Raw genomic sequence first — 19,299 nt, forward strand, 5'->3', positions numbered from 1 at the left:
TTCATCTGTTTGGGTTTAGGGAGCCTGGCTGTGCATTCTCTTCGGGGTCTCTTCCAGGAAATTGCTGTCGAACGTTGAGCATGCTCATGAACAGTGAAATCAAGAATAGAATTGCTCTGCGACGTATTGAATCAAGTCTTGATCAAGAGGCGGAGGTGGAGATACTCACTTGGGACGACCAATGGACCACATACGACGATGCGTCCTCATTCAAGCTGAAGACGGACTTTGCTAGATCCGAATGTCTCGGTGCGATGGTCTGGGCCGTTAGTCATGGCGATTCCAGCGGAACATTCTCACGGTCGCTTTCAAATACTGCAATTCGACCATTTACTTCACTGAAACGGTACCGCGGCGACGGTAGCAGCTCACGAAAAACATCACTGTTTACGAGCAACATCTCCAATGTATGTGGATAGGATGTGGAGAACTCTGCCCCTCTGGGTATACCGCCGTTTCTCGGGGCGACAGCGGAGCTCGAAAGGGCGAGTTGATGTTGGATCAGACAGGATGCCCTTCTGATTCAGTGCATACGTATTGCCGCCCTTCGAACGGTGCGGCGCCAACCTGTGGGTGGTACACGCACAATAACGGGAAGTGCGATCCAGCCTGCCCTTCGAACACAGTAGAAATAGGCTCGACCTCTATGTACTGCAACAAAAATTACCAAGCAGCTTGCTGTACTATTGCAGAAGACAGTATAAAGGCGTACTCAGCGGTACAGTTGTCGGAGTGGCCTGACTGTGATGTCCTTGGTCCGGCACATATGATATAGTACTACTGGCAAACTCTACCACTGGCAGTGGTGGTGCCACGTGCAATCTCATTGGCACTGAAGACCCCTCATATATCATAATATTTTCCCAATATGATCCATATTTATGACTATCTCAATCATCGAGCGTACGTTCCACTTGTAGCGGAAGGCTCTTCCACTAGAAATCCCACGTAAAGTCCTCTGATTCAGAGGGCCAAAGGGAGGAAACAACCTCTTGGACTCTCTTCGGCAGTTCAAACAGTTCACTTTCATCATATTCCAGCTGACTTGCAGTTTGCGATTCAATTTGGCCTTTTCCAATTTCCTTTACCTTCATATGGCCACCCACGTAAGACATAGATCTAGAGATCAGAAATTGACTAGTTAGGCGCCTTACAATCTCACCCTCTGCCCGTCTCAAGCTAGAGACCCCGATAATTGAGATGCGAAGATTCCTTAAGCGCCTTCCTCCTCCGCTTAGATCAATCCTATCCCAGATCGCCCTGGCCAATGTCTCATCCATGGCGACATTGATAAAAATATACGGGCTGGTAATTCTGGATTCTGCTCAGAGAATTGATTATAATCTCTCGCTATGCTCTCACGAAAATTGTAGTCCAGATCTAGAACAAGACTATGAAGTGAAGGAAATTTGCCAAGCACTTTATACAATTCGCATTCTGTCTGGCTACCCAAAGAACGTCGGAGTGGAAGCTGAAGTTCTTTAAGATAAGGCGCTTGTCTGCTTAGGCTGATAAGGTTAGAAGAATTGAATAGAGGATATAATGGGTGTTTCTCATGCGCGTTTTGACCTGGAGGCATGTATGGTTTAATAATAAATCCTTGTAATGTTCTACTATGGTAAGCAAAAATCTCATGGATGATAGCTGTATCTTGAGGAAAATAAGCGCGAATATATTTAAGCGGATTTAGACTATTGAACATAGAACTCAGATCTCTTGCAAAGCTTGGATCGTGTAGCATTAGAAGAGGGCTTTGTAGACCAAGATATAAATATTCTAAATTTGGGAACTGGGGAGAATGAGTTAGGAAACTCGAATTCTCCCAGAGAAGAAAAGTCTGTCGACTTATTCCATTCCTTGAGAGAATCAAAGCAGTAACCTTGGTGTCTCAAGAAAACCGGAGTGGCCAAGTACTGTGGACTGCTGTTCGATTTGATATAGTCATCTAAAAATTGGTTATATTCAGTGGTCTGGTTAATTCCGCCAATAACATCCTCCGTTAATTCTATGTGTTTAAGATTCGGTGCCATTGTGATCAAAGGAAAGATGCCCTCAACCGCCACTTGGGTTTTTGTGACTCTGTAGGGTTTAAAGTCCATAATGAGTGAATGTAAACAAGGTGATTGCAGAAGATCCATCTCAAAAGGATCTTTCAATTCCGATACCACAGAGGGTGATGATAAGACTCCTTCAAGCCCTGGTTCTCGAAGTTGCAAGACCTGTCTGCCCCAGACGTTTAATTGACAGGTCGAGTGATGTTGTGGATCACTTCAAGAAGGCATTTTGGGAACATGTTTTTGAGCAGATAATGGATCTCTGTTAAACGCATCATACTACCTATCAACCATATCAACGGTTCCCAATTTTTCTCATTATAATATCCTGGCTCTCGCCAAATAGGAAAAATGTTTGTCTAACGTTCAGTCAGATGTTTACTGAAGAAAAACCCTGGAGAGCCGAATGTATCAGGTATCAGGTCCCGGGCCCTAAGATCCTCATCAGGACCAAAAATGTTGGAATAAGCTCTTAAGACATCCAAATCAAATACTTCCTTGCAACTAGTATCTGGAATTGCCATAACATTGAGGCGTCTTGCATGAATGAGAAATTGTTGCCGATGAGGTAGATGATGCGTCTTAGCTGTAGGACTTAGAAAAAGAGAAGTGTGTTGAAGGCGGAAGGCGATCTATCTCGAATGTCACTGCACATACGCTATGCTCCAAAGTAGTAAATGAAGGGCATACAATTCTTATGCCGGAACAAAGTCCCATAAAAATCGCCGAAATCTGGCATCTCTCTTGGAAAGGTGAATCGAGCCCAAATCGATCTCAGCCATATTGTGATCACTGATTCCAAAGGATCCGAATAGGCAGGCACCTGGCAGAACACTCAAAAATTAAAGTAAACACAGCGAACGAAATGAGGTAGCCTATAAAAGGTCTAAAAGGTTTACACACACTGATTGGTAAAGGGTCTTGTACCCAGTGTCGTCCGTAATTTCATGGTAAGCCAATAACGAAACAGCGTCTTCGCCTGCATGTTTGGGACAAAATGGTCGGGGTTTCCTAATTGGGCAATCTGTGTGGTTTTGTGGAGGCTGAAACAGACAGCAACCCTAAACCGATGATCCTTCTTCCATGTTGCAACATAGAAACCCCCGTGCCACGTCGTCGCAACCCTGAAACTCTGTTACGATGAAAAGCAATATTGTTCACTGTACAGCCTCTTAAAAACATGCTCTATTTGAGTTATTATTGGAGCCTGATGTCGTAAATAACACTGAGGCTGATTTTTCCAACATCTACCTTCCCCAGGCACCAGATTCAAGCCTTGACTGGTGGCATGTCCTGTCAGCATTTCTCCACAATTAATTCCCTCATTTATTGGGCCCAAAGGCTTAGCAACTTCCCTGGATCCACAAAAACAGAAACCAACCAGCTGAACGGGCACGTTCGACTACCAATACGAGCATAGCTCGCTGTAGTGTCGTATCGTGGCTGATGACTGGCAGGGCTAAGACTTGATGATCGTCTGCACTAGAAAAGGGGACGATATGCGCAGGTTTAGTGCCATTGGACATCCTCGAGTTGCCCTCATTAGTCCTCAGCCCCATCCGGATGTCGCGAGTTGGGGATTCCAGACCCCGTCCCTGAGACTGATTTCCATGCTTTCTCCTGAGTACTAGAATAAAGAAGGGTGCCTGATAGAACTAAGCTTTGATAATATTTTCAAAGAGGCATTGTTTTGAGATTGCCTTGCCATGACACACGGAGCTGCGTCACTTGGGCTTCTCCATGAATCCACGTAAACGGACATACTGCGTATCAAGATAATCAAACACCGCAGTGCACACTACCCCGGGGCGCTAGCCCTTCGATGCACTGTAACTACATGCATGGCCATTTACACATCCACTGCGCTTGAAATAGCTAAATTAGACGAACAGATACCGAATGCGTAGTCCGATGAAACTAAACAATCTATCCTGCTACCAACCTAATACAGTAAGTATCGTCATAGCTCATATTGTTTCTTCATACGACCCTGACCCTGACCGAGACTGGAAGGTCCTCCGTGAATATAGGAACGCTTTCATAGTTGATCTCGGGTATAAATAAGATCCCCATGCCTCCTCTGATCCATACTTCTCATCCAGACATCCAGTCCACAGAAGAAAATCATATAATCATCTTTCGCTTTCTCCTCTTTCACTCTAGAGATCATCCAAAATGAAGTTCGCTACCACTGCCAGTGCCCTTCTCCTCGCCGGCTCTGCCGTTGCCTCTCCTCTCTCCCAGCGCGTTGCTCGCCGCAACCGCCATGGTATCAGCCGTCCTAACGCCCGTGTGACTGGAACCCGTTTGGACCAGAAGAACAACGACCAAAGCACCAACTGGTCCGGTGCTGTCCTTGTTGACTCCGGATTCACCAAGGTCTCCGGAAGCGTTGTTGCTCCCACCGCTTCCATCCCCAGCGGTGGTGATGACACCACCCAATACTGCGCCAGTGTTTGGGTCGGTATTGACGGAGACACCTGCCAGAGCGCTCTCTTGCAGACCGGTTTCGACTTCTGTATCCAAGGCAGCTCCGTCTCCTACGATTCCTGGTACGAGTGGATTCCCGACAACGCCTATGACTTCTCCGGTATCGACATCTCTGCTGGTGACACCATCGAGATGAGCGTTGAGGCCACCAGCCAGACCAGCGGTGTTGCTACCATTACCAACCAGTCTAACGGTCAATCCGTCACCCACACGTTCACCTCCAGTGAGGTTCAGAGCTCCCTCTGCCAGACCAACGCCGAGTGGATCGTTGAGGACTTCACCATCATCAATGGCGGATCCCAGTCTCTTGCTCCTTTCCCTGCCTTCGACAGCGTCACCTTCACTGATGCCACCGCTACCAACGGTGGCGGTTCCGTCGGCACCTCTGGTGCTAATCTCATCGACTTGATTGATCAGAGCGGCAATGTTGTCACCACTTCCAGCGCTTCTGGCAACCAGGTTGTCGTCACCTACCAGTAAATCTTTTGCCGCAGTACGTGGATTGGGCATGCCAATCCAATTGAACATAGTGGGATAGGAACTGGATGTTTATCTGTGAAAGTTTTCTCCGAGAGAAGAAGTTGTATTTATCTTTGAAAGTACATATTGCACAATCTATTAAGTACATACAGTATAATAGATACGTATATTCTCAAACTATGTAATCCTAGCGCACATTTCATTCCTTCATATCTGCTAAAACGGTAACGACTGTTGACTAGACTTTCGATATCAGTAACTGATTAACCGTAAGAACAATAACATGAGAGATAGCTACTAACCTGGTTGTTGGCCTGACTCACTTCACTCAGAAGATCTAGATGCAAGCACCTTGCAAAGTCCAACCCTGAGGCTCCCAGCCGCTCCTGGGAGGAATGAAACATTGCAAGCCTTCACAGCATCCAAGCGCGCCTTCGACGCAGGCACCGCCTTTGGGGCTGCAGGTGACGTTCTCGACTTCCTTGTTGACGTTAAGTGCATCGCTGCCGTCGGCACGGGTGTCGATGACAGCGCCGAGGGCCATGGTGGCGAGGAAGAGGGCAGTGAGGCTGGTGAAGAACTGCATTTTGATTGATGTTGATAGATCCAAGGATAACTAAGATGAAGTGTTAGTAATCGATCTATTCGCCTATGGAGATGAAGATGTACCTTGAGTTATTTGTCAAGTATGTTTTTTTTTAAAAAAAGGGTTGCTTTGAGAGATTGTTTGATGGTTGATAATTCCAGAATGGAGTCCACCGTGGAGATGATCTGACTGATTTTATATCTCTTCGTCTGGTCCAAGCTTCAATGTTGTTCTCCTTTTGCTTGTACACCAATGGCAAGTGTGATTGATCGTAACGAATGACATATCATCAATCTTCGGCAGAAGTAACTCTCATAATGGCGCAAAGCAAGGGAGGTATCGATAAAGCCGCATATATTAATCAAGAAGATGCAGCAGAGACATCTAACGGATATGACTTGATTTGACATTCAAGCATATATCCACTATACTGCTTGGAAAGGTTCCACTTGGTGATCACTGATCGGTGTCTGTATGCACGTGCTCCAATATAGCTCTTGAATCAGTAAAGACCTATCCAAGAGCTTCTATTAGTACTGACAGAACACGATCATTTCAGTGTGAGCATTACCGGTTTTTGCTTTCTGATAACTTACCAGATTGCAGAAAATACGGCGGGCAGACATGGCATACAGAATTTATTGAAATGACAGATCAACATGAGGCTGTCATCCATGCGTTCATTATGGTAGTTATAGTAACACATTATGACCCGTTAAAAGCCATGGAAATAGATTGAGACTTTTGCCTGACCGCTCCGAACGACAAGTCTTCAAAGAATTGGATGCTACTTAGGCATATCAACACCAGCATATGATATAGGGTCAAATCAACACTTCTCTAGCGAACAAGCTATATGAGTCAAATGATTGGATGATGTACCGACGTAAGGGGCTTGCCGTTATGGGAATCTTTCAAGTATAAAATCAGTAGCATCGTTCCTTGCAGGCTTGGCAGGGGTAATCTCTTCAAAGTGTAGAGTAGAAGCGTGGTTTGTACCAAAGCATCTTATGCCTTATGCATTGATGTTGTTCGTAACTGTTGTGTTACTTGATCGGTGATGTCTACACGATTTGGGTGGAGTGAATATGGTAGAGGGACCTCGATACGAAATTTCTTATGTCTTGTGTTACGTTACGCCAGGTCTTTATGTTAGCGACAGATTTTTGACTTGTATTTATTTTCTCACAACGAAACACGAGTCATACTTTGTTGTCTTCAACCCCAATACGTAGCGTACTTGCTTCGACCTTGAACGACCTCAACAAATCGTTCTGCAATAATGGAATCAGTCTTCGTTGATGGATGAAGATCATCGAACCACATGAATGATTCTGGGTTTGCTGCAAGAGAGCACTTCCCAGTCGCATCGCACTGTTTAATATACCCGGTGACATTGGCTGGTGAAGCGAAATATTGGTCAGGGTTGTAGTATATATCGGCAATCTAAGGAGCTATGGTTAGCGGGTTTCTCTCAGCCTTAGTCAAAAAGAAAGTCTTACAATGCTATACATATCCATAAAGGCAAATTTGGCACCGGGATATCTGTTCTGAATCAGCAGCTCAAATGGGAGCTGATACTTGTAGATATTGTTGACAGACTTGACGCTCTCCCACATCCTATACGAGACTTCGGTGACATTGGTGGCCCCATCTGGGTTGGGATATACTCCACCATTTTCCGGCTTCGCATAAAGAGGCACAAGTTGTAATGGAATGACATTCTGGAGGACGAAGAACCGAGCACCATTCGCATAGATCTTGTCGAGAGCCGAGAATACACATTCTGTATAGTCCGGAAGGGTCTTTCCAGGCACTTGAGAGTCTGTTAGGAATGCAGCCTCACCCAAATCATTCGTTCCAATCCACATTGAATACACTGTTTCCGAGGGAGGGATATCCAGGAACGGGGTTCCATTTGTGGTGTATTTACTGTCAGCGACGTAGGCCGGTATCTCATACTCGAGAACGGATGGGAAGTTGCCATTGATGTGAGCGAACCAGCGAGGTGTGATCTCATTAGAGCAGACTGCACCACTAACGGCATAGTCATAGAGGTTGACATTCGCGTCAGAGGCAACATAGCGGGCCCAGGTGTAGCCACCGGATGCAGTATTGTTGTTCTTGGAGTCATTAGCTTCTCTTCTCATACATAAAATACAATCGAGAAAACTTACCACGGGGTCGACCCAACCAACAGGCGGCGCATTGCCGTTATTATTGTAAAAATAGCCAAACCGACTTTCATCAGTGTAGCTATCTCCAAAGGTGACCAGGCTCTTGAACTTTTTCAACTTCCATTTGGAACTAGTTTCGCCGTGGTTTGAGGGAGTTGATGGGGGAGCGGCTGTTGCGAACTGGCTCAGCAACACCAAAACGGAGACGGATTTCATGGAAAGAAACATTTTGAAGCCTGAAATTTGGGATCACCTTGACTTGCGAACAAGAAACGAAAAGGGGCCCCTTTTGAAAACGTAGATCAATGCGGGGTGATATGGACATGTTCAAATTTTGCTCTCCGCAATAAGCATTTTATATTCTTGTCATTCAACATCATCTCGCAGGACTAGTGTTTGTGCAATAGACATCTATAGGCAGTTGCTTTGCAGTTAAAAATCCATGCATTGTTTTGATGCTAGTGATTGGGCCGGGGTAAAGTCAAGTCTAGGGATCCGCACCGCGCTATACAGGGATATAACCGGGGAAGCTTGTTTTGCAATTGACGCCTTGAGAAGAAGGGAAATATATTTCATAGTATAGGCTAATATTAGTTAACTTATCCCGGAATCCCGAAGACACCCTTCAGAGGTAAGTATCGTCAATTGAACCGTGCAATTATCCGTCTGGTTGCATGTCGTAGCTGCCTACTGAATGCGGGGTCAAGCAGTGAGTGTCTTTTGAGAATAGTCTGGGTATTTCTCAAGTTCCAGAATTGTGGAGGAAGGAGGGAGATTGATGCCATGTAACCTCGCTATTTCGCTTTTGTACTAAGTCATGGGTAAGTAAGTTTGTACGCAGGGGATAATGTTTCCGCTCGAACGTATTCAGGATTCACGGACAAATGGAGGCAGAATGATAGAAGGATTTAGGAAGCAGAGTTTGCTGGTGTGGATATCAAGTTGATAGTCCAGCGAGTCTCCAATCATCTAGCATGTTCAAAATAATATCATCGAGTGATCTTTGCAACATGTCGTTTCCTGGAAGTCAGGTGCTAGTTACCCATAAGAGACTGGGGTTCACGATGTCCCCCTGAAATCAATTGAGAGAACAGAGAAATGACGGTTATTAGTACAGCTACCAGATATAGCATCTTGTCCATTGCAGAGAACGACAATTGGAAATGTCGGCTATACGCATGGGAGATGAGTGCCTCTGTTACAGCCCCCCAGCAGAGCCCCCAGTCCCTACAACCCGAGGAGTGCTGGCGGACATTGAAGACAGGGCTTTATGCAACTGTCTGTACAAGGAACTCGGGAGGACAATCCTCACTATGAAATAAAATCAGCAGGCGCAATGAAGAGTTTGCTGTGTCTCGTCGTCCAAGAAGAAGGGGAGGAAGAGATAGAAGGTAGTGGGGCACTTCGACATACGGTAGTTGGCACCACTCATGACTCCCGGGGCCATGAGTCCATGACATGGCAGTTAACCCAAGACAAAAACTTGCTGCATGAGACACGTCTTATCCTTGAGGATGGCTGCTTGAGTGCTGGTCTGCTCATAGCTTGTTCACTCTAATATGAATTATCCTTGAGCGAGTCGCGGGATCTGCTACAACCCCCAACACTACGAAACCACCGGACTTGAACGAAGACAAACGTCATCCGATTCGCGATTGAAGTGAGCTGCGAGAACGACATCCGGCCACAACATCATACAACGAAAGCCACTTCAGTTGTTGTTTGGCTTTTCCAGATTAGGAGCCACGTGCTATTACTATCTTCCAAATTTGCAAAGAGCTGAATAGGAAGGAAGTGTGATCTGACAAGATGTTCGCCTCCAAGCGGTTAGGAAAGGTCAGTTATGAGACTTCTCAAGATTTTCTGTTGACTCAGCTGCTAACAGAATTCTCTACATAGGAGCTTACTAAGGTTAGTACACGATAGATTTCGTTCTTCATTCTCTTACCACCAATTCGCAGCCTCACGAGCTTCGCCGCATTGTACCACCCATGGCCGGAGGCTTGAATTCATGGCTAACATATGATATTCCGACAGATGAAATCGCATCTACCTCCGGGCATCGAGATAGTCCAAGCTGAGAACTTTGAACAATGGCTCATGGACATCCGCGTCCTCGACACCAATCCTCTCTATCAAGACCAGATCTTCCGACTTAAGATTACCTTCAGCTCGAAATATCCTATCGGTATGACCAGATGACTTCCATGACCTTCTTTTGAGGGTGTATACTAACATACCGATCGTAGAACCGCCCGAAGTCGTCTTTGTCAAAATCTCACAACCTACAGACACCCCGCGCGACATCCCCATCCACCCACACATCTACTCCAACGGCTTCATCTGTCTAGACCTCCTCTCCTCAGCGGGCTGGTCACCCGTCCAGACTGTCGAAAGTGTATGCATGAGTCTCCAGAGCATGTTGACCGCCAACACCAAGAACGAACGTCCACCCGATGATACCGAGTTCGTAAAAGGGAACAAGAGGAGGCCGCGGGATGTGAATTTTTACTATCACGATGATAATGTTTGATACGTCGGAATCAGTATTTTTACGGGGGCTATTGACTGTAATGAATTTTGAATGATATAGAATGTCTTATGAAATGCCGCGGGCTTATGATGTACTTTGCCAATGAAACGATACAAAATATACATAATTATTGCTACGGACCGATAGACCATCCATATCTTTCTATTGACACTAGCTGTACATACAAATAAGAAAGAGGACTAGCAGGGCAGTCATCACAAAAGAAATTGAGGTTCAGAAAAAGTAAAACATGCCAAATCTCGGATGATTCGATGAACAAGCCGATCGATGAATAATAAACGCCAGTAGTACAGTGCTGCTCAAGCAGCTGTATAAGTTCTTTTGCTCTTCATGGTGTTTCGAGGTTTTTATTGTAACATGAGGAAATGTCTATCGGTCGACTTCACCGAACACCAAATCCATGGTACCAATGATAGCGACAGCGTCGGCAAGCAAGTGACCGCGTGCTACCTGATCGAAACCGCCGAGATGGGCAAATCCAGGGGCGCGGATCTTGCAGCGGTAGGGGCGTTCGCTACCGTCACTGACAACGAAGACACCCATTTCACCCTTGGGGGCCTCGATGGCGGAGTATGTCTCACCAGGAGGAACTGTGTAACCCTTGGTGAAGAGTAAGAAATGGTGAATCAAAGCCTCCATGTTCTCCTTCATGGCGGCCCTAGGAGGCGGGCTGATCTTGTAATCCTCAACCTTGACGGGACCAGCGGGCATCTTGTTCAAGCACTGATGAATGATACGGAGGGATTGACGGAATTCCTCCATACGGCAGAGATATCGGTCATAGCAGTCACCGTTCATACCGACGGGAACATCGAATTCAACCTGATCGTAGGCATCGTATGGTTGCGACTTGCGAACATCCCAGGGTACACCGGAACCACGAAGCATGACACCAGTGAAGCTCATGTTGAGGGCATCTGCGGCGCTGACGACACCAACACCTTGTGTTCTTGCCTTCCAGATACGGTTGTCAGTCAAAAGTTCTTCGGTTTCGTCGATGCGGTCACCGAATTGAGTGGCCCATTGGTAGATATCGTCGAGCAAGCCGAGGGGAAGATCCTGAGAGACACCACCGGGTCGGACGTAGGCGGCGTGCAATCGAGCACCAGAGACACGCTCGTAGAATTCCTATTATGTACAATTAGCGACATCCTCACCCTTGACAGAAAATCTACTAACCATAAGCTTTTCACGTTCTTCGAAACCCCACAAGAAAGGCGTAAGAGCACCGACGTCCATGGCGTGGGACAAGACAGACATAAGATGGTTCAAGACACGGGTAATCTCTCCGAACAGTGTTCGGATCCATTTGGCGCGCTCAGGGATGTCAATGTTGAGTAGCTTCTCAACGGCCAACGAGAAACATTGCTCATTGGTCATCATCGAAACGTAATCTAAACGGTCAAAGTACGGCAAAGCTTGCATATATGTCTTGTATTCAATCAATTTCTCCGTTCCACGGTGCAAAAGACCGACATGAGGATCGGCGCGAACAATCTCTTCACCATTGAGCTCGAGAATCAAACGTAACACACCGTGCGCAGCTGGATGTTGGGGACCGAAGTTGACGGTATAGTGTCGGATCTTGCGATTGCCGGTGTCGGTGGTCGACTCTAAGGCAGCAGCCTCTTCGTTGGGTTGAGGGCCTGCTTTGTTCACAAGATGAGCGAAAGAGGGATCTGTCGGAATGAGTCTGGTGGCTTGGTAGGGTTGAGGTTCGGCAGCTCGTCGAGAGGGGGTTGAGCTCATATGCCGCGAGCAGGAAGCGGAGGCTTTGAATAGCGATTGACGACGACCTAGCGTCATTGGCACACGGCCAACGACGCGAGAAAGTGAAGAAGCCATCGGGTAATGCGGCGGGCGACACTGGGGATGGCTGCGAGAAGAGGTGTAGACGTCGGGAATCTGAGGTTGCTCAGTGTGGTCTTCCTTCCGCGCCAAGCAGGAATTGCTCACGGCCTGAGGTGTCGATTATCTATGTCACGTGATAATATACAACTCGAGCGTTAATGTCTTGTTCTCGTTTTCATTTACTGCTATATGAGGCAACTGGGATTTAAACTAGCTTCGTTACAGCAATAGAGAGCGAATTTATGTCGGAAAATAACTAGAAAGGCCGAATATGAGCAATAATTGACAAGCTCTTCTTCAACCCACGGCCGGCATGTCTACTAATCGGGATTCTATGCCGTATGATTGGCCAAGATTAGATAAGCACTTCTATTCTTACTGTAAACGGCTTAGTGTCTCCGGAGGAGAAAAGATATCCCAAAAGAAAAAAAGTTGATACAGCTTCCTCACAGTTTCAACAGATTGAATTCACATATCTAGCAGAAATGGCACCGAGCGCAACTACAACAGGGGAGCCTTCGCGCCGAAGGGTAAGCGGCCCAATTGTCTTGAATTTTTCTTGACCATACTAACGTGTCAGATCATCAATATTAATCCTGAAACCATCACCAACATCCCCTCCACAGACTTCCCTGGACATTGGCCTGGTGAATCGCATGAATGGTCCATAGAGAAATTTCAGAATGTATGTCGCTGGAGCCCACAATATTCCTGGTCTCAAATACTGACCTGATCAGAATTTCCGAGTCGACTTTCACAAAAACGAGACATATGATGCCTCCTTCTCCCTCGTCGGCCTTGATGCCTCCGTCGCAAACGCCTTTCGCCGTATCCTCATTGCTGAAGTTCCCACCCTCGCTATTGAATTCGTATACATTTTGAATAACACATCCGTCATCCAAGACGAAGTCCTCGCCTCCCGTCTCGGTCTCATCCCGCTGAAAGGTTCGATAGAAGGTCTCAACTGGATGCAATGGTTCAAAAAGGCCACAGAGGAGGACCCCTCAAGCAGCGAGCCCAGCGACTTCAACACCGTCGTGTTAAATCTCAACATTGAATGCACCGTGAACGAAAAAGCCCCACCGGGAGAAGAGGACCCCCGCATCCGCTACCATAACGCTCATGTCTACGCAAGTGACATTACATTCGATCCAAAGGGCCGTCAAGAACATTATTTTAGCGGCGAGGGCGAAATCAAGCCGGTCAACCCCGACATTCTCATCGCTAAATTGAGACCAGGACAAGTCATTGAGCTCGAGATGCATTGTATAAAGGGTATTGGCGCCGATCATGCTAAATTCTCTCCCGTCGCAACGGCAACATACCGTCTCCTTCCCGAAATCCGTATCATGCGTCCCATTATCGGCGAAGACGCAAGGAAATTCGCCAAATGTTTCCCTAAGGGCGTCATTGGCTTTGAAAAAATCACTCCCGCTGAAGCTGCACAGAAGGGTAGTGGATACGAAGGTCACGCGGGGGAAGACAAAGCTGTGGTCGTGGATCCTTTCAAAGACACCGTTAGCAGAGAATGTCTCCGCCACGACGAATTCAAGGATAAAGTCAAACTGGGTCGTGTTCGGGATCACTTCATTTTCAACGTCGAGAGTACTGGCCAGTTCCCCAGTGACACCCTTTTCTTGGAAAGTGTAAAGGTCTTGAAGCTCAAATGCGTACGGCTGAAACGAGACTTAAACAAGTTGGTGCAATAATGTTTGTTACTTTTTGGGATCGTTTCGCCTCTTTGCGTGCATTTACTGGCGTTTTGTGCTGTCTATCGGTGTGGATATAGATATCAATCGTTTACGGGTCAAAAAAAGTTTCTTTTTGATGTGTCTAAGGGTGTTTCATGAGAGGTTGGTTCATCATTTTATTTACGTACAGCAACAAGCAATGCGCTTCCTCGTGATTAAGATCTCATGAAAAAACAAGCTTGTACCGGAAATCAATGGTGAATGCAGGGTCGCTCACAGCAACCTCCTGCCCATCAGATACCAGGTCTTTCAACTTCATCCGTAGATTAGGTCGTGTCTGCTCTTCTAATTGCGGCGGGAATCGTTGATATAGTGTCTTCTCCTCCGATCGCAAGCTAGGCTTCTTGAGCTGCGCCTCGGCTCGCTCGCCGAGACTTTCTATAAACTCTTCTAGGGTGATTTCTGGGTTAACATGGATCGTGCGCGCCAGGTTACCGCAGACAGGGCAGTCTGGCTTCTGTTCTGCTGTAAAAGTGTATGTGTATACGCCTTCCTCGCCAGCGTACATCATGTAATTGTCCAGGTATGGATTGCATGAAGTAGCAATCTTCAAAGCTTCGGAGGTTGTGGATGCAGCAACAACGGCATTAGTCGATGCGATGGCGGGAATGATGTTCTTCACAACACCTTGTGTCAGTTGGAAGGTAACTCCGGGAATGGAGAATTGCTTTGCGCGCTCCAATGCGTGTTGATAGATCCAGGATATATGGTCAAGGTCGTCGCTATCAAAAGGTTCATCTTTTCTCTTTTCCTGCCATGCAATTTGATGGGCCCATTCGATACAGTGCTGCGGTTGTCGGGGAATGGTTGCAATTGTGCATAGTGGTACAGCTGCTCTGGGGGCGTGCATATCGAGTTGGCATTCAATGCATGATGTGAGTGTGGGAAGGATGACACGGGCCTGTCCTTTGAAACCTAGAATATCGTCAATAAGAAGAGCCAGACTGCTATAGATCAATAAGTACATACCCTCTGTACCACCATCAATCAAAGGTTTCAGACTCTCTGGGTTTTCGGGGTCGACCATGCCGACAAGCGTCGAGTTGATCCATCGACGTGCTTCGATACTGTCCAACCCGCAGACAATAATCTTGAACTGCATGTAGTAGTCCTCATCCTTATCTTGAATCTTTCCGACATAAGGCGTGATTTTAACACCCTTGACACGTTTTTGGACGAATGCCGCTGCGACCTCAGCTTTGGGCTTTCCTACATCTGATTGACGGAATAGGAATTGGCGGTTGAGGTTAGAAATATCGATTGTATCTAGAGGGTGTTAGCTTAAGCGATAGCGATTTGCCGACGCGACTTACCCATGTCAATAACATGAATATCCTTGAATCCAGAAAGGGCGAGATTCTTCAATATCTCACATCCTAGACCTCCGGCGCCGCTGAGCACCTGTTAGGGACGTTAACAGCATTTATCAAGGAAACAGGACCTACATAACACTATTGTCATTAGTTACAGTAATTTTCATAGTTGGAAATGGTAGCTTACAGAATCTTAGAGCTTTCAAGTGCATCGATTGTCTCTGATCCTGGCACCCAATCTTCGTCACTGAACGGACCCGGCTTGCTCAAGGCCTTGTATAAGTGTCTCCTACGAATTTGAAAGTTAGCTGTCTCTCTTCCTCCCTCAAGTGGGAAGTATATCTTACCATCTTGCACTTGAAGAATCTGCAGTCGCTTCAAGAGAAGGCATGATGAAAGCTGTGTTGGTATAAGGAATGTAAGATAGATGTTCTTCGGCCTGGAGCCTATTCGCGGGGCAGATATTGCTTTTCAAGTTGTGTCTCCGACCATGGACAAAAATACTCGAATAAAATCTGATATTTAAAAAGCCGTCGATCTTCTAGTATAGACCCTTGCTTTGTTCCCTGAGCGTTTCGAATGTCGCGACGTAGATAGAGATGTTTGTTGTTGTCAAGTGGGATCTGAAGCATGAGATCATTGGCGGGGCGGCATTATGATAACCCGCGACGGCTCGCGCTTCAAGGTAAGAAAGAACCAACTGACTCCTCGCACCAGGAATAGCTTTGTTTTGTTCAAAAGTCATGATGAGACTTTTGACGTTTTACTGGGATTAATAATGGATGACCTGTTGACGGCTGTACAAACAAAGCGCGTCGAAGTGCTATCAGAATCGGCAATACAAAGCGCTGATGCTACAGACCAAGGAGCTCCATCCACCAAGGAGAGTACAAATGAGGACAATAGACCAGAATCTCTATTACAGCTTCTTCAAGAGCAACCAACCGAGCAGGAGCTTTACCAGATCTTGAAATCTTTGGATCCATCACGAGCTGGAAATGGAAGCCCATCTTTTGACATACGACTACCCAGTCCACTTGAAGGACAAATTCTTCATATCCTGGTCAATAAGACAATACCGGATCATTGGAGCAATATTGAAAAAGGAAATTTGAAAACTAGAGGGGCACTTTTGAGATGCTTCTCCAGCGTTGTAGGGCTACGAGCTCTGGTGGGATACACTCAGATTTCCATTAATGCAATACGGTCCATCTCAGCTAAGGAGAGAGAAGCAGGGAGGATCTCGGCCTTAAAGGATATTTTATCATTCACCTCCACGCTCTTGAAACCCAAAGATTTTATTTCGCGTGTCTATCAAGACAACACTATTATATATGACACGGACACCAAACGACGTGTAGCTTGGTCAGAGTTCTGCTCCCTTCTATCGGGAGGGAAGATTCTTTCCACAGCTGCCGAAGCCTTGAGTATCATCAAGGACAGCAAAGAAGGCCATACAAAATCGTGGATTGGCGACGGTCACGCCTTCTCTGAGTGGCTTGGCAAAAATATGAGCTACATGATCGTTCAAGGTGCTCATGGCGACAATGATCTCTGGAAGTCTGCAGGTCTCATGGTTGGTCGTGCGACGGGACTCGGCTATACCGATCAGTTTGTCCACGAACTATATACAGGTGTGATTGTGGACGGTATCATCTCATCGTCTTGGGGCCTTTGCTTTCAACATCTTCGGCATCATGAACGGAGTGCGATTTTGCAGAGCATCTTGAAAGATATCCAAAAACAATACTTTGTTACAGATGAAAGGAACATCCAATCAACAAGCTCGGTTGTAGGCGGAGCCGCTGCACTTGTACATGAAGTTCTAAAACACACCGTCAGTCCTCAAGAGACTCTTCGATCATGGTTGTCGAATGCAAGCGCCAATGTAGTCACCACTTTCGGTTTACGCCGTGCTCTTGTTTTACTAGTGGCAAAAGATCCAGGTTTGTCCATTCGACCGTATACAAGAATACAAGATCTATTTCTAACTCCTTGAAGAGTCTCTTCGGGAACTGTTGGAGCAGGCTTTTCGTGACTTTGGAGACAGCTTCAGCATCAGACATACCCTATTGCCAACTCAAGAAGGTAAAGAAACCTTCTCCAAGAATCATTACGGTCATTCTAACGTTGTATAGCAAACGCACAAGTCCTTCTATTAGCTGCCGGGTATCTGCATCGACTCCAGCCTGCAGAATTATACTCAATCGGGCGGTCATCTCTCTATCTAAACGCAGTATCGAATCGACTAGCTGCCTCTTCCGAGAGATCTCGCTTTCTAGGCATGATTGTCGGAATGGCCATCTCTGAATTAGTTGAACCAGCAGGGCAAGCGATGAAATTCGATCTTGATGGATTTGATGCCGAAGAAGCAGAATGGTATCTGAGTTTGACCAGGGTTGACGACAAGATGAGCTCCATCCAGGATCTACAGAAACTCGAAGCTGTAAAAGAAAAAATCTGGAAGCGTGTGAAGACGACAAAACCTAACGATACCTGGGTGCCGTCTCCTAGGATCCAGAGGGAGAGTTCGAAGATAGTCGCTATTGAGGAGATCATGGATGAAGATGTTGAGGACGAAGACGAGGAATTTATGCCCTATGCCAAACCAGATAGCGATGCTTCTGACTCCGAGGATGATCCAACCCTAGTGCAAAGGGGCAAACCTACAGCTCCTGTGTAAGTCTATTACTATCTGCTTTGATTGATCGTGAAACTGACATGATACAGCTACATACGAGATTTAGTTTCCTATCTGAAAGATACCGACAATGTGGACCGGTATCACCTAGGCATAACGAATGCATCCTCGCTGATTCGCCGAAAAGCTGGATTTGGTACTGAACTTGTTGAGAATATCGATGGACTTGCATTACTCGTTATAAGTGCTCAAGACAATTATTCACTACCAAACTTCCACGAATACCGTCTCCAAGCCATGATCGCTTTGCTTGCTGCTCAGCCAATTCGTATGGGCCGATACTTCACAGCGACTTTTTTTGATGGAGACCTATCACAAGCACAGAGATCGGCTATCCTGACAGCTATGGGGTTAGGTGCCAGAGAAATCGCTGGGCATGGAGAAGAAGATGCCAAGGCTTTGGGACTACCCTCTACTTCTGCGCAGGCCGATTTCGCTTCCAAGAAGCTGCCTAGTCATCTTCAGCAGTTCTATGAGACACATAAAGAGGATTCACCTATTGGTACGCTTACTGAACAACTATCCCGCGCATCGCTTCAACCGTTGGCGCTTGATGCGGCCGACGCAGCCTCAGGACCGAATGCGCTAAAAGTCCGAACATTCTCCTCGCGAATGGAAGTAGAGCGACAACGTCAGCTACGTGAAGCTCAGAGGAAGAAAAAAACCGTTTCGAAGGATTTGCACAAAGACTTGATTGAAGGATTCTTCTATCCGTTGGTGGGTAGATTTGCGGTCATGTTGCAATCTCGCTCGTAAGTGCTCCTTTTTTATGCGTAGAAATGACCTACTGACATTTTCATGAAGTGTATCTTCATCGAGCTACAATCCCTTCTACTCGGCCAACATTCTCCGACTATTCCTCCAGACGGTTACCCTCATAATATCGACGTTGGGTCCTTATACACCAGCCCTCCCAACAATCAGCCAAGAAACAATATCCCTTATTTTCGCGCTTCACGGCAGCGCAGTATCAACAGAACCAATCGTTCTACCAGCCTTACTTTCTCTATTCCTAGCAGTTATAGACCTGAACATCGCGGCCGGCTCAACCGCAGAAGAGCGACTCGTCACAGACCTCGGGGTCCAAGTAATTGAACTGAGAGATTGGTGCAATGACGTTTTTGAGAGAATGCCAGCCACTACAGCTGCGAAATCAGATGTAAGTAAAATGGATGATATGGAGCAGACGCGGATGTTTGCAGCTGGTATCTTGGTCAAGTTGGGAGAAGTCGTTGAGAGATATCAAGGTCGATTGATGGGGATTAATGTTGGGTTTAAGTATTGATATGTTGGGTAGATTGATCTACTACCGGTGCATCCCACAATTTCCCAAAACAACTTA

General features: G+C 46.4%; 9 protein-coding genes across 9 annotated transcripts; 5 read left to right on the forward strand and 4 right to left on the reverse strand.

The window, feature by feature from the left end:
* Positions 1–80: 80 nt before the first annotated feature.
* On the forward strand, positions 81–419 carry EYB26_001972 (uncharacterized protein; the record flags this gene model as incomplete). Its single annotated transcript, XM_054261280.1, has 1 exon — positions 81–419. The coding sequence occupies one exon, from the start codon at positions 81–83 to the stop codon at positions 417–419; it is 339 nt and encodes a 112-aa protein (XP_054117255.1).
* Positions 420–4,229: 3,810 nt separating this feature from the next.
* EYB26_001973 (uncharacterized protein) lies at positions 4,230–5,024 on the forward strand (the record flags this gene model as incomplete). Its single annotated transcript, XM_054261281.1, has 1 exon — positions 4,230–5,024. One exon carries the CDS (start codon positions 4,230–4,232, stop codon positions 5,022–5,024), a length of 795 nt encoding a protein of 264 aa, XP_054117256.1.
* Positions 5,025–5,223: 199 nt separating this feature from the next.
* On the reverse strand, positions 5,224–5,610 carry EYB26_001974 (uncharacterized protein; the record flags this gene model as incomplete). The annotated part of the gene is made up of 3 exons (XM_054261282.1): positions 5,224–5,262; positions 5,327–5,346; positions 5,391–5,610. The coding sequence occupies 3 exons, from the start codon at positions 5,608–5,610 to the stop codon at positions 5,224–5,226; spliced, it is 279 nt and encodes a 92-aa protein (XP_054117257.1).
* Positions 5,611–6,828: 1,218 nt separating this feature from the next.
* EYB26_001975 (uncharacterized protein) lies at positions 6,829–8,015 on the reverse strand (the record flags this gene model as incomplete). The annotated part of the gene is made up of 3 exons (XM_054261283.1): positions 6,829–7,056; positions 7,113–7,733; positions 7,788–8,015. 3 exons carry the CDS (start codon positions 8,013–8,015, stop codon positions 6,829–6,831), a joined length of 1,077 nt encoding a protein of 358 aa, XP_054117258.1.
* A 1,581-nt stretch (positions 8,016–9,596) lies between these two features.
* EYB26_001976 (uncharacterized protein) lies at positions 9,597–10,320 on the forward strand (the record flags this gene model as incomplete). The annotated part of the gene is made up of 4 exons (XM_054261284.1): positions 9,597–9,623; positions 9,687–9,698; positions 9,825–9,975; positions 10,037–10,320. The coding sequence occupies 4 exons, from the start codon at positions 9,597–9,599 to the stop codon at positions 10,318–10,320; spliced, it is 474 nt and encodes a 157-aa protein (XP_054117259.1).
* A 390-nt stretch (positions 10,321–10,710) lies between these two features.
* Positions 10,711–12,186, reverse strand: EYB26_001977 (uncharacterized protein; the record flags this gene model as incomplete). Its single annotated transcript, XM_054261285.1, has 2 exons — positions 10,711–11,469; positions 11,521–12,186. 2 exons carry the CDS (start codon positions 12,184–12,186, stop codon positions 10,711–10,713), a joined length of 1,425 nt encoding a protein of 474 aa, XP_054117260.1.
* Positions 12,187–12,677: 491 nt separating this feature from the next.
* Positions 12,678–13,901, forward strand: EYB26_001978 (uncharacterized protein; the record flags this gene model as incomplete). The annotated part of the gene is made up of 3 exons (XM_054261286.1): positions 12,678–12,722; positions 12,773–12,877; positions 12,930–13,901. 3 exons carry the CDS (start codon positions 12,678–12,680, stop codon positions 13,899–13,901), a joined length of 1,122 nt encoding a protein of 373 aa, XP_054117261.1.
* Positions 13,902–14,106: 205 nt separating this feature from the next.
* Positions 14,107–15,647, reverse strand: EYB26_001979 (uncharacterized protein; the record flags this gene model as incomplete). Its single annotated transcript, XM_054261287.1, has 6 exons — positions 14,107–14,858; positions 14,913–15,209; positions 15,257–15,336; positions 15,389–15,394; positions 15,444–15,545; positions 15,604–15,647. 6 exons carry the CDS (start codon positions 15,645–15,647, stop codon positions 14,107–14,109), a joined length of 1,281 nt encoding a protein of 426 aa, XP_054117262.1.
* A 264-nt stretch (positions 15,648–15,911) lies between these two features.
* EYB26_001980 (uncharacterized protein) lies at positions 15,912–19,242 on the forward strand (the record flags this gene model as incomplete). Its single annotated transcript, XM_054261288.1, has 5 exons — positions 15,912–17,202; positions 17,258–17,344; positions 17,395–17,935; positions 17,987–18,709; positions 18,762–19,242. 5 exons carry the CDS (start codon positions 15,912–15,914, stop codon positions 19,240–19,242), a joined length of 3,123 nt encoding a protein of 1,040 aa, XP_054117263.1.
* Positions 19,243–19,299: the final 57 nt, after the last annotated feature.

This window comes from Talaromyces marneffei, chromosome 1, assembly GCF_009556855.1.
Source record: "Talaromyces marneffei chromosome 1, complete sequence".
Classification (NCBI taxonomy): Eukaryota; Fungi; Ascomycota; class Eurotiomycetes; order Eurotiales; family Trichocomaceae; genus Talaromyces; species Talaromyces marneffei.